Below are 12,026 nucleotides of genomic sequence, written 5' to 3'. Positions count from 1 at the left end.
GCGGAGGGTGCAGTGAGACGAGATCACGCCACTGCACTCCAGCCTGGGCGACAGAGCAAGGCTCTGTCTCAAACAAAACAAACTGGAGGCCACCACAGGCGGCAGGGAGTGGTGGTGGGGAGCGGTGGCGGGCTCCATCTCTGCACGTCTCCATGACTCTCGGTGGTGGATCCACAGGCCTTCAACGTGGTGTTTGAGAAAGCCATCCAGAGGACCACCCCTGCCAATGAGGTAAAGCAGCGGGTGATCAACCTGACGGATGAGATCACCTACTCCGTCTACATGTACACAGCCCGGGGGCTCTTCGAGAGGGACAAACTCATTTTCTTGGCACAAGTTACATTTCAGGTAATGTCTAGCCTCACTGCTCCTAGTGTGGTCCGTGGACCAGCAGTGTCAGTGACCCCTGGGAGCTTTGTGGAAAGGCAGATTCTTGGGCCCCCACCCAAACCTGGTAATTTCAAACCTGCATTTTAGCAACATACCCAGGTGACTGTAAAGTCTGAGATGCCTGATGTGGAACAGGCCTGGGGCTCTCCTAGTCGATATTCGGGAAGCTGGCACATTATTCCAATGGGAGCTAGGAAAGGGGTGGTGTGGCAAGGAGAATTTCACAAGGAAATGTCATTTTACATGTAAGTTGTGCTGAGTAAATAGTCCTGCATTAGTGCTTAGCCCACTGTGGGGTGAGTGATGTTTCTTAAGAAATAAGTGTATGAATAAACAAATATTCCTCCTGTTTTATACAGTCCTGCTAAAATATTTAAAGATCTGCATTCTCTGAAACTGATTAAACAGCCTGTCTTAATTTGTTTTGTGCTGCTGTAACAGAATACCCAAGGCTGGGTAATCTATAAACAATAGAAATTTACTTCTCATGGTCCTGGGGTCTGGGAAGTTCCATATGAAAGTGCTGGCATCTGTCAAGGGCCTTCTTGCTGTGTCATCCCATGGTGGAAGGCTAGAGGGCGAGAGAGAGCACAAAAGGGGCCAAACTCCTCCTTGTGTAACAAACCCACTCCATTGATCATGACATTAAGCCATTGACTCTGCTCTCATGACCCAATTGCCTCTCAGGCCCCACCTCCCAACACTGTTGCACTGAGGATTCAGTTTCCAACATATGCTTTTTGGGGAACACATTCAAACCACAGCACAGCCCCTCTGCAATTTTGTTTACACTGTGCCATAAGTATGGTTGGAAACACTAGTTTTTGTTGCTGCTACTGCTGCTATTTTGAGACAGTATCTCACTCTGTCACCCAGGCTGGAGTGCAGTGGTGCAGTCACAGCTCACTGTAGCCTTGAATTACTGAACTCAAGCAATCCTCCCACTTCAGCCTCCTCAGTAGCTGGGACTACAGGCATGTGCCACCATACTCGGCTAATTATTCAGTTTTTTATTTATTTATTTATTTATCTTTAGTAGAGACAAAGTCTCACTATGTTGCCCAGGCTGGTCTTGAACTCCTGGGCTCAAGTGATCCTCCTGCCTCAACCTCCCTGTAGCTGAGAACACGTGTACACTGCTGTGCCTGGCTAATTTTTAAATGTTTTTATAGAGACAGGGTCCTGCTATATTGCCCACCATGCTCGGCTAATTCTTCAGTGTTTTTGTTTGTTTTTTGAGACGGAGTCTTGCTCTATTGGCAGGCTGCAGTTCAGTGGCACAATCTTGGCTCGCTGCAACTGCTGCCTCCTGGATTCAAGCAATTCTCCTGTCTCAGCTTCCCTAGTAGCTGGGACTACAGGTGCACGCCACCATGCCCGGCTAATTTTTGTATTTTTATTAGAGACATGGTTTCACCATGTTGGCCAGGATGGTCTCGATCTCTTGACCTCGTGATCCACCCGCCTCAGCCTCCCAAAGTGCTGGGATTACAGGGGTAAGTCACCATGCCCAGTCAATTCTTTAGTTTTAAATTTTTTAATTTTTTTTTTTTTTTTTGGTAGAGACAGTCTCAGTATGTTGCCCAGGCATGTCTTAAACTCCTGGGCTCAAGTGATCCTCCTGCCTCAACCTCCCCGTAGCTGGGAATACAAGTGTACACTATTGTACCTGGCTAATTTTTTTTTTTTTTTCCTGTTTTTTAGAAAGAGTTTTGCTCTTCCTGCCCAGGCTGCAGTGCAATGGTATAATCTCAGCCCACCACAACCTCTGCCTCCCGGGTTCAAGCAGTTCTCCTACCTCAGCTTCCTGAGTAGCTGGGATTACAGGCATATGCCACCATGCCCGGCTAATTTTTGTATTTTCAGTTGAGACAGGGTTTCTCCATGTTGGTCTCACTGGTCTCAAACTCCCGACCTTAGGTGATCCACCTGACCTTAGGTGATCCATCCACCTCAGCCTCCCAAAGTGCTGGGATTACAGGCGTGAGCCACCACACCCAGCCCTAATTTTTTAAAACTTTTTTTTTTTTTTTTTTTTTTTTTTTTGGAGACGGAGTCTTGCTCTGTCACCAGGCTGGAGTGCGGTGGCCGGATCTCAGCTCACTGCAAGCTCCGCCTCCCGGGTTCACGCCATTCTCCTGCCTCAGCCTCCTGAGTAGCTGGGACTACAGGCGCCCGCCACCTCACCTGGCTAGTTTTTTGTATTTTTAGTAGAGACAGGGTTTCACCGTGTTAGCCAGGATGGTCTCGATCTCCTGACCTCGTGATCCGCCCGTCTCGGCCTCCCAAAGTGCTGGGATTACAGGCTTGAGCCACCGTGCCCGGCCTTTAAAATGTTTTTAAAGAGCCAGGGTCTCACTATATTGCCCAGGCTGGGCAACGCTAATTGTATAAATAGGTTGGGCATCAGTTTAAGCCTAGCTTTCAATTCAAACTCAAACTTTGAACCAGTGGGGTCCATATTATGAAGATTCCTTTTACATGTGAATCTCTGAATCACAGGTTCACTGTGAGATTTTCTCCTGGCTGAGAGGTCATCAGGATAAGAGTTCTCAGTGCTCCCCCTCATTTTCCAGGGTAGAAAGCATTCTCTTTGGTCCCAAGGAACATTATGTGTGACCAAAAGAAAGAGTCCGGCTCAGGGAGAAACTCTCTATGGGATCTGAAAAACAGACCCTTTGGGTACTTGACTGAGGGAGGAGATGGCAGTGGCCATTACCCCTACTCCCAGCCACCTGCTGCCCATCTGAGACAGGGTGCCAGGTTAGCTGCCCAGTACTTCAAATGACCCAGTACTTCAAAATGACCCAGACCCTGCCCACAGGAGGTCCAGAGGGCCAGCATGCACAAGTGACAAGATGGCATGGAATATGGCCCAGCATTCCACTTCTGGGCACACACCCACAAGACCTGGAAACAGGTGTCCGGCATCTGTCCAGATTCCCATACACCAGCATTCACAATAGCATTAATCGCAGCAGCCAAAAGCCAGATGAGGCTGGGCACTGAAGTTTATGCCTATTATCCCAACATTGCGGGAGATCAGAGCAAGAGGATCACTTGAGGTGGTTTGAGACTAGCCCAGTCAATATAGCAAGACCCCATCTCTACAAAAAAAAAAAAAAAAAAAAAGCTAGGTGAGGTGATGCACGCCTGTAGTCCCAGCTACTTGGGAGGCTGAGATGGACGGTCCCTTGAGCCCACAAGTTCAAGGCTGCAGTGAGCTATGATCACAGCACTATACTCTAGCCGGGGGCAACAGAGCCATACCCTGTCTCTCAAAAGACAACAAGGCCGGGCGTGCTGGCTCTCACCTGTAATCCTGGTACACTGGGAGGCCAAGACGGGCAGATCACTTGAGGCCAGTAGTTCAAGAGCAGCCCGGCCAACACGGTGAAAACCCCGTCTCTACAAAAAAATGCAAACATTAGCTGGGCATGGTGGCATGCACCTGTAATTCCAGCTACTTGGGAGGCTGAGGCAGGAGAATCGCTTGAACCCAGGAGGTGGAGGTTGCAGTGAGCCGAGATTGCACTACTGCGCTCCAGCCTGGATGACAGAGTAAGAGTGTGTCTCAAAAACTAAATAGCAATAAATAAAAAATAAAAACAACAAAGCCAACCAATTCACAACAGCCAGAACGCCATGCTGTCCATCAGCAGGTGGACGGAGAACCCCAGCGTGGTTATATTCAAGCATGGGATATTACTTGGCCTTACAGGGGAAGGAGGTTCTGACATATCTCCAACGTGGAAGAGCCTCGGAAGCACCACGCTAAGTGAAAGATGCCAGATGCAAACGGGGCAGGTTGTGTGCTTCCGTCTATACGAAGCATCCAGAACAGGTGCATCCCTAGACAGAAGGCAGATGAGCAGCTCTCAGAGGCGAGGGGAGATGGGAAGTGACGGCTCAAGGGGTGAGGGGATAACCAAGAAGTCCTGGAACTAGAGATTGCTGGTGGTTGCACGACACTGCGAATATGTGAAATGCCACTGGATTGTACACTAAAATATGGTAAAAATTGTCTTTTTTTTTTTTTTTTTTGAGACAGAGCCTCACTCTGTTGCCCGGGCTAGAGTGCAGTGGCATGATCTCAGCTCACTGCAACCTCTGCCTCCCGGGTTCAAGCGATTCTCCTGCCTCAGCATTCCAAGTAGCTGGGACTACAGGCATGTACCACCACGCCTAATTTTTTTGTATTTTAGTAGAAACAGGGTTTCACCATGTTGGCTAGTCTTGAACTCCTGACCTTAAGAGATCCACCCCCCCCCCCCAGCCTCCCAAAGTGCTGGAATAACAGGCGTGAGCCGCTGTGCCCGGCCAAAATGGTCAATTTTATGGTATGTGTATTTCACAACTTAAAAAGCGAGAGGAGGTAAAGATAAAACTTGACCCCAACCCAAAGGGGCAGACAGGGCGCCCCCTGCAGGCCCGGAGTGTGAACTCCTCTTCAGGTGCAGCGCGCATCTTCAGGGCTGCTGACATTTTACTGGCTGCATTAAGCGTGTACACCTCCCTATTCCCCCAGGTCCTGTCCATGAAGAAGGAGCTGAACCCAGTGGAGCTGGATTTCCTCCTGCGGTTCCCTTTTAAGGCCGGGGTGGTCTCACCAGTGGACTTCCTGCAGCACCAAGGCTGGGGCGGGATCAAGGTTCGTCTTTAGACATTGAACACACTGTGCTTTCTTCCCCCCATGGAGCCTTTCCAGCTGATGCTGCGGATGTTTACAAGGCCAGAATACCAGGCTCTGTGGCCCATACAATTCAGTAAAGCAAGGGGTCCCACAGATGGGGATGGAGACCAAGATGGGCTGGCTGCCAGCTCACAGATAGCTCTGCGTTCCTATAGGGAATGTGACATGTGTTAGATCCCTGAGTCCTGCACACAGCAAGCAGAGAGTGACATGCTCTGGGGGCCAGAAGAGGCCTCAGGGCCTCTTACCACCCCTCCCCCAGCCTCCCCCCTTCCCAGCATAAGGGAAGTGGCAAGTGAAAAGTGGCAAGTGAAAAGACCCTCGAGTCTCAGGGTCTGCTCAGAGAGACCTGAAGAAGGTTGTCCCCTGAGCTAGAGTGGCCCCATTTCCAGAGACCCCTAACAGAAGCAGCCCCAGTCCCTCCCACGCCTCATGTCCCCAGATTGGACCCCACCAAGGAGGCTCCCGGCGCTGTCCTGGGATGCCTGAGCTGGGCACGGACAGCTCGTGCTTTGGTGGCCGGCTTCTCGGGCTGGCTTATCCCGGAGCCCTAGTTTCCTCGGAGGGCAGCGGCCTCTCCTCCTTGAATGAGCTGTACAGGAAGGCTCTTGGGACGCCGGTAAGTGGGAAGAGTCACAGGACCCGCTGCCTCTGCCCCTAGGCCCTCTCGGAGATGGATGAGTTCAAAAACCTGGACAGTGACATCGAAGGATCTGCCAAGCGCTGGAAAAAACTGGTGGAGTCGGAAGCCCCAGAGAAGGAGATCTTCCCCAAGGAGTGGAAGAACAAGACGGCCCTGCAGAAGCTGTGCATGGTGCGCTGCATGCGGCCGGACCGCATGACCTACGCCGTCAAGTGAGTGTCCCGCCGCGCGCGCGGCCCCACCCCTGAGGCCCTGGCCTGAGGGAAGCTCGGCCGACCTGCTGTGCTAGACTGTCTGTGGACTTGAGTTGATCCCCTGAACTTCTCCCCATTTTACACAGAAACGAAACAGGGCTCAGAGGGGCTAAATCATTTCACACACAGTTCTTCGAGGACAGAGGCAGGATTCCACCCCAGGCTGCAGACTCCAGTCCTGAGTTCTTGTTAATCCTTCGTGTCTCAGAGTATCAGGAGGGGAACCCCTTGTTCCCCGCTAACCTGACTGAGGAGGGGTGCCCTGCGGTACGTGATAGGAAGAAGACTCCCCACGTGAGCCTCCTAGATTGGAAGTAAGATATCGAGTGTGGACGTGATATGTGCACTGAGGCCATACAAATGGGGTCCTCTTAGGATGTTCTGAGGGAGCAAACAATGGCAAACCATCAGCATTCGAGGACTCTGAGTACCTCGGTGGCAAAACGTAACATCAGTCAAAGATGTATGAATATGGCTAGTTTGCAAGAGAACTGTTCTGATTTCACCAACAATTTCTCCAGACCTGAAACCCTTCCGTGTTGGAAGGATGGGCTGTTGAAGGAAGGAGGTGACATTTAGCACAGAAATGAGCCTGGGGTCCGTCCTCAGAGCACCTGGGGCCTGTCTGGCTTCTTCCCCTTTTCATTTCCCCAAGTAGTCTGAAAGCAGCCAGGTTTCCCAAAAGACACTCATGTCCCTAATAGAATTACCCTCTGATGGCCAGGTGCGGTGGCTCACGCCTGTAATCCCAGGACTTTGGGGAGGATCGCTTGAGACCAGCCTGGGCAACACAGTGAGACCCCATCTCTACAAAAAGTCTAAAAATTAGCCGGGTGCGGTGGCAGCCTCCTGTAGTCCCGGCTACTCAGGAGGCTGAGGTGGGAGAATCGGTTGAGCCCAGGAGGTGGAGACGGCAGTGGGCCGAGATTGCGCCACTGCACTCCAGCCTGGGCAACAAAGCGAGACCCTGCCTCAAAATAAAATAAAAATAAAGAATTCCCTCCTGACAAAGTAGAGGCCTAACTCCTGAGAGTAGTTTTGCTTTGTTTTCCTCCAATAGGAGAGGACAGGGATGGGGAGTGGTGGGGAGGAGGGGGCAGAACGAAGCCAGAAGTCACTGTGATGCCGGAGAGCAGCGAGGTCCAGGGAGAAAGCCGGCTGCGTCCCGGACTCAGAACTGGAGGAAGCAGGGTCAGAGTTTGGGAAAAGCCAAGGTAAAGTCCCTCGACTGGCCGGGCGTGGTGGCTCAAGCCTGTAATTCCAGCACTTTGGGAGGCCGAGACGGGTGGATCACGAGGTCAGGAGATCGAGACCATCCTGGCTAACATGGTGAAACCCTGTCTCTACTAAAAAAAAAAAAATACAAAAAGCTAGCCGGACGAGGTGGCGGGTGCCTGTAGTCCTAGCTACTCGGGAGGCTGAGGCAGAAGAATGGTGTGAACCTGGGAGGCGGAGCTTGCAGTGAGCTGAGATCCGGCCACTGCACTCCAGCCTGAGCGACAGAGCGAGACTTCGTCTCAAAAAAAAAAAAAAAAAAAGTTCCTCGACCATCGCAGCAGGAACACCCTCTCCTGCGGGAGCGTGCAGCATGTTTGCATGTTTGGGTCACAAGACGCAGTGTGTATCTGATTCCTCGTCTAGAAGATGAGGTGAGGTGACCTTCCCTGTCTCCTGAGAGCTTTTGAGAAGCGCCTAAGTTAGCCAGTGTGACTGCACTTTGGCCACCTTAAAGAAGGAAACAGGCACCCACTGCGGAAGCATCTGTGTGCTCTGCGGTGGCCTGGACCATCCCAAACACCCGTGAGCCCCGATCATCCCTCAGCTCTGACATGTTTCACATTTCTATGACGTGGAGCAAAGCAGATTTACTGCCCTAATTATATAGGGAGGGGGTCACTTAAAAGCAAGAAAATTGAAACAGACGTGGCTAGTAACAAAGCCAGCACTGGCCAAGGGTGTCTCGTGTCAGGCACTGTTGGAAGCCTTGACAGCCGTGGGAGCACTTCCACTTCCACACTCACAGGTCACAGGCACTGGGAGGCCAGGCCAGACCACCCCCGGGTGCGCAACACAAACCCTGACGCGCAGCACGTGCCAGTTTCCATGGTGTAAGTGCTCCCTCTGTGGCCGGCTGCAAGCTGCCCGGGTCTGCTGCAAGCTGTCACCAGCCGGCTCCAGCACTCCTTTGTCAAGGCCACCATGTCCGAGGTGGTGAGGCCTGACTGGGACCCAGCATGCATGCTTCTGTATCATTAATTCATCCATAGCCAGTGACCATTTGGCCTGGGCAACTAATTAGCAAAGGTGATCCAGAGTCATTCCTGCTTAGGGGCAGGGCTTCATATGTTCTGGAAGTTCCTTCCGAGACAAGGATCACAGCATCTGGGGTCTGAGTCCATTCCAGAGGCCTGAATAGAATTGGGGGCCTTCAGGAGGAGCAACTCCTCCCCATCCTTGCCTGAGGCTGGCCCTAGTTCAGGACACCAGACAGAAGCCAGCAAAGGCCAGAGCAGGGAAAGGAATAGCAGCTCCAGGTGTCCCCAGAAAGTCCCAAGGGCATGGAGAGGCACTAGCCGGCTGACTCCTGGTTGAACCAGAGGAGCTGACGTGCGCTGGGTGGCCTGAATGTGAGCAGACCCTTCTGAAAGTCGACCCAGACTCTCGAACACTCAGGTGTTCACCTGCCCAGGGATGAGCAGTTCTCACCCCTGGGGATGCGGCCATTGCTCCTCCTTTCAGAGACTAGCTGGCCACTAAAATCTTACAAAAAAAACTTTTTTTTTTTTTTGAGATGGAGTCTCGCTCTCTTGCCCAGGCTGGAGTGCAGTGGTGCCATCTCACCTCACTGCAACCTCTGCCTCCCGGGTTCCAGCGATTCTCCTGCCTCAGCCTCCTGAGTGGCTGGAATTACAGGCCTGTGCCACCATACCTGGCTCATTTTTGTGTTTTTAGTAGAGACAGGGTTTCATCACATTGGTCAGGCTGGTCTCGAACTCCTAAATTCAAGTGATCCCCCTACCTTGGCCTCCCAAAGTGCTGGGATTACAGGTGTGAGCCACCGCACCCGGCAAGTTTACTAATCTTAGCTCAGGTGATTCATTCATTCCACATACTGTAAGCTCAGCCCTCTGTGATCACAGGAGAAAGGCCGACACCTGATCCAAAGATCACGGGAACATCACTAGGTCCTCCATGGGACGATTAGCAGAGACCCCGACTGACCCCAGACTTACAGGGGTTATGTTAGAAAGAGTCTGGGGCTTTTGTAGAGACAGGTGTTTATTATCATCTGAAGTTGCTTTTTTCTTTGACTTGTTTAGGCTCACTAAAGCTTTGCTCTAATCCGAACTTCCTTCCTTCTCAGCCCCCCGCCCCCCGCAGTTGACCCTGGGTGCCTTCCAAGCTGGCCTCTCCCTGCACCTGCTTAGACTGCTCCACGGAGGAGCACAATGCGGGGCCCCTCGGGAAAGAAAGGGTGCCCAGGGCAAACAAGGCCAATCCTTCGCAGAAAGGAAAGCCCAGTAAAGACTCTGCTCTCCTGCCATGGGCCTTGTCCTGCTGAAGAAAGTCCACCAAAAAGGGCCCTCCTGCCTGGACCAGAGCCCACCCCAAGGCCCCTGCCCTGGCCCAGAGCCTCAGGTTCCACTGCCTCTGATGCACTCCACCCCTAGGAACTTCGTGGAGGAAAAGATGGGCAGCAAGTTCGTGGAAGGCCGGAGTGTTGAGTTTTCTAAGTCCTACGAGGAGAGCAGCCCCTCCACGCCAATCTTCTTCATCCTCTCCCCCGGGGTGGACCCCCTGAAAGACGTGGAAGCCCTGGGTAAGTGCAGCAGTCAAGTGATGTTCTCAAAGATGAAGTATTGGCCAGGCGGGGTGGCTCAGGCCTGAAATCCCAGCACTTTGGGAGGCTGAGATGGGCGGATCATGAGGTCAGAGGTCGAGACCTTCCTGGCTAACACGGTGAAACCCCATCTCTACTAAAAATATAAAAAATTAGCCAGGCGTGATGGCGGGCGCCTATAATCGCAGCTACTCGGGAGGCTGAGGCAGGAGAATGGCGTGAACCTGGGAGGTGGAGCTTGCAGTGAGCCGAGATCACGCCACTGCACACTCCAGCCTGGGGTACAGAGCAAGACTCTGTCTCCAAAAAAAAAAAAAAAAAAAGACGGAGTGGCCGGGCGCGGTGGCTCAAGCCTGTAATCCCAGCACTTTGGGAGGCCGAGACGGGCGGATCACGAGGTCAGGAGATCGAGACCATCCTGGCTAACACAGTGAAACCCCGTCTCTACTAAAAAAATACAAAAAATTAGCCGGGCGAGATGGCAGGCGCCTGTAGTCCCAGCTACTCGGGAGGCTGAGGCGAGAGAATGGCGTAAACCCGGGAGGCGGAGCTTGCAGTGAGCTGAGATCCGGCCACTGCACTCCAGCCTGGGCGACCAGAGCGAGACTCCGTCTCAAAAAAAATAAATAAATAAATAAAAAAGACGGAGTATTGTCGGCATCACCAGGCACCAGGGAAATGCATGCCAAAAGTACACGAGACGCCGCTTCACACCCAAGACACCGCTTCACACCCAAGACGCCGCTTCACACCCAAGACGCCGCTTCACACCCAAGACACCACTTCACACCCAAGATGCTGCTTCACACCCAAGACACCACTTCATGCCTGTAGGATGGCGAAGATCAAGAACAGGAAAATAACACGTGTTGTCAGGACCCTGAGAACTGCGACTCTTGTAGGTTGCTGGGAGGATGTAAAATGGGGCCGCTGCTGTGGAAAACAGTCTGGTGGTTTCTCAGCAAGTTACGTATAGAATTAGCACATGACCCAGCAGTTCCACTCCTGGGTATACACCCAAAAGAACTGGAAATTTAAATTTGTGTCCAAGCAAATGCTCTACACAAATCTTCATTCATAATAGCCAAAAGGCAGAAACGACCCAAATGTCCATTAACTGACGAGTAGATAAGTGGATCAACAGAATGTGGTGGATCTATACGGTGGAATAGTATCCCTCGATTAAAAAAGAGTGAAGCAGGCTGGGCGCTGTAGCTCACACCTGTGTCCCAGCACTTTGGGAGGCCAGGGTGGGTGGATCGCTTGATCACAGGAGTTCAAGACCAGCCTTGGCAACATGGCAAAACCCCGTCTCTATAAAACGTACAAAAAAATGTAGCCAGCTATGGTGGTACACGCCTGTGGTTCCAGTAAGTCGGGAGGCTGAGGTGGGAGGATCACTGGAGCCCAAAAGGTTGAGGCTGCAGTGAGCCACGATCAAGCCACTGCACTCCAGCCTGAGTGACCAAGTAAGACCCTGTCTCCAAAAAGCATGAAGTAGGCCAAGTGCAGTGGCTCACATCTGTAGTCCCAGAACTTTGGGATGCTGAGACAGGAGGATCACCTGAGTCCAGGAGTTCAAGATCAGCCTGGTCAACATAGGGAGACCTTGTCTCTACAGAGAATTTTATAAATTAGCTGGGCATAGTGGTGCATGCCTGTGGTCCCAGCTACCCTGGAGGCCAAGGCATAAGGATCACTTGAGCTTGGGAAGTGGAGTTCAGGCCGGGTGACGAGTGAGACCCTGTCTCAAAAAAAAGTGAGGCCAAGCACAGTGGCTCACACCTGTAATTGCAGCACTTTCGGAGGCCAAGGCAGGTGGATTGCCTGAGTTCAGGAGTTCGAGACCAGCCTAGCCAATATGGTGAAACCCCCCCCCTACTAAAAATACCAACACTAGCCAGGTGTGGTGGTGGGCGCCTGTAGTTCCAGCTACTCGGGAGGCTGAGACAGAAGAATCACTTGAACCTGGAGGGTGGAGCTTGCAGTGAGCTGAGATGGCGCCACCGCACTCCAACCTGGGCGACGGAGTAAGACTCCGTCTCAGAAAAAAAAAAAAAAGAAGTACTGATACATGCTACAACATGGATGGATCTCAAAAACACTATGCTTAGGGAAAGAGGTCAGACACAAAGGCCTCATATTGTGTAGTTCCCTTGATATGAAATACCCAGAATGGGTAAATCCATGGAGACACAAAGGAGA

At 52.0% G+C, this 12,026-nt stretch overlaps 1 protein-coding gene across 11 annotated transcripts in view; it reads left to right on the top strand.

The window, feature by feature from the left end:
* DNAH17 (dynein axonemal heavy chain 17) overlaps positions 1 to 12,026 on the top strand; it is a 158,495-nt gene that overhangs the window by 131,507 nt on the left and 14,962 nt on the right. For 10 of the 11 annotated variants that reach the window (XM_033182425.1, XM_033182418.1, XM_033182417.1 and 7 more), the window contains 4 exons: positions 178 to 348; positions 4,919 to 5,041; positions 5,745 to 5,938; positions 9,652 to 9,800. In XM_033182425.1, the coding sequence (XP_033038316.1) occupies positions 178 to 348; positions 4,919 to 5,041; positions 5,745 to 5,938; positions 9,652 to 9,800 (637 nt within the window). Of the gene's footprint in view, positions 1 to 177; positions 349 to 4,918; positions 5,042 to 5,744; positions 5,939 to 9,344; positions 9,535 to 9,651; positions 9,801 to 12,026 lie in introns of those variants that run through there. The other variant, XM_033182420.1, reaches the window with a different exon arrangement.

Source organism: Trachypithecus francoisi, unplaced genomic scaffold (genome assembly GCF_009764315.1).
Source record: "Trachypithecus francoisi isolate TF-2019V2 unplaced genomic scaffold, Tfra_2.0 Lachesis_group20, whole genome shotgun sequence".
NCBI classification, from domain to species: Eukaryota; Metazoa; Chordata; class Mammalia; order Primates; family Cercopithecidae; genus Trachypithecus; species Trachypithecus francoisi.
The sequence above is the reverse complement of the archived record's forward strand: the minus strand, read 5'-3'. Positions and strand labels throughout refer to the sequence as shown.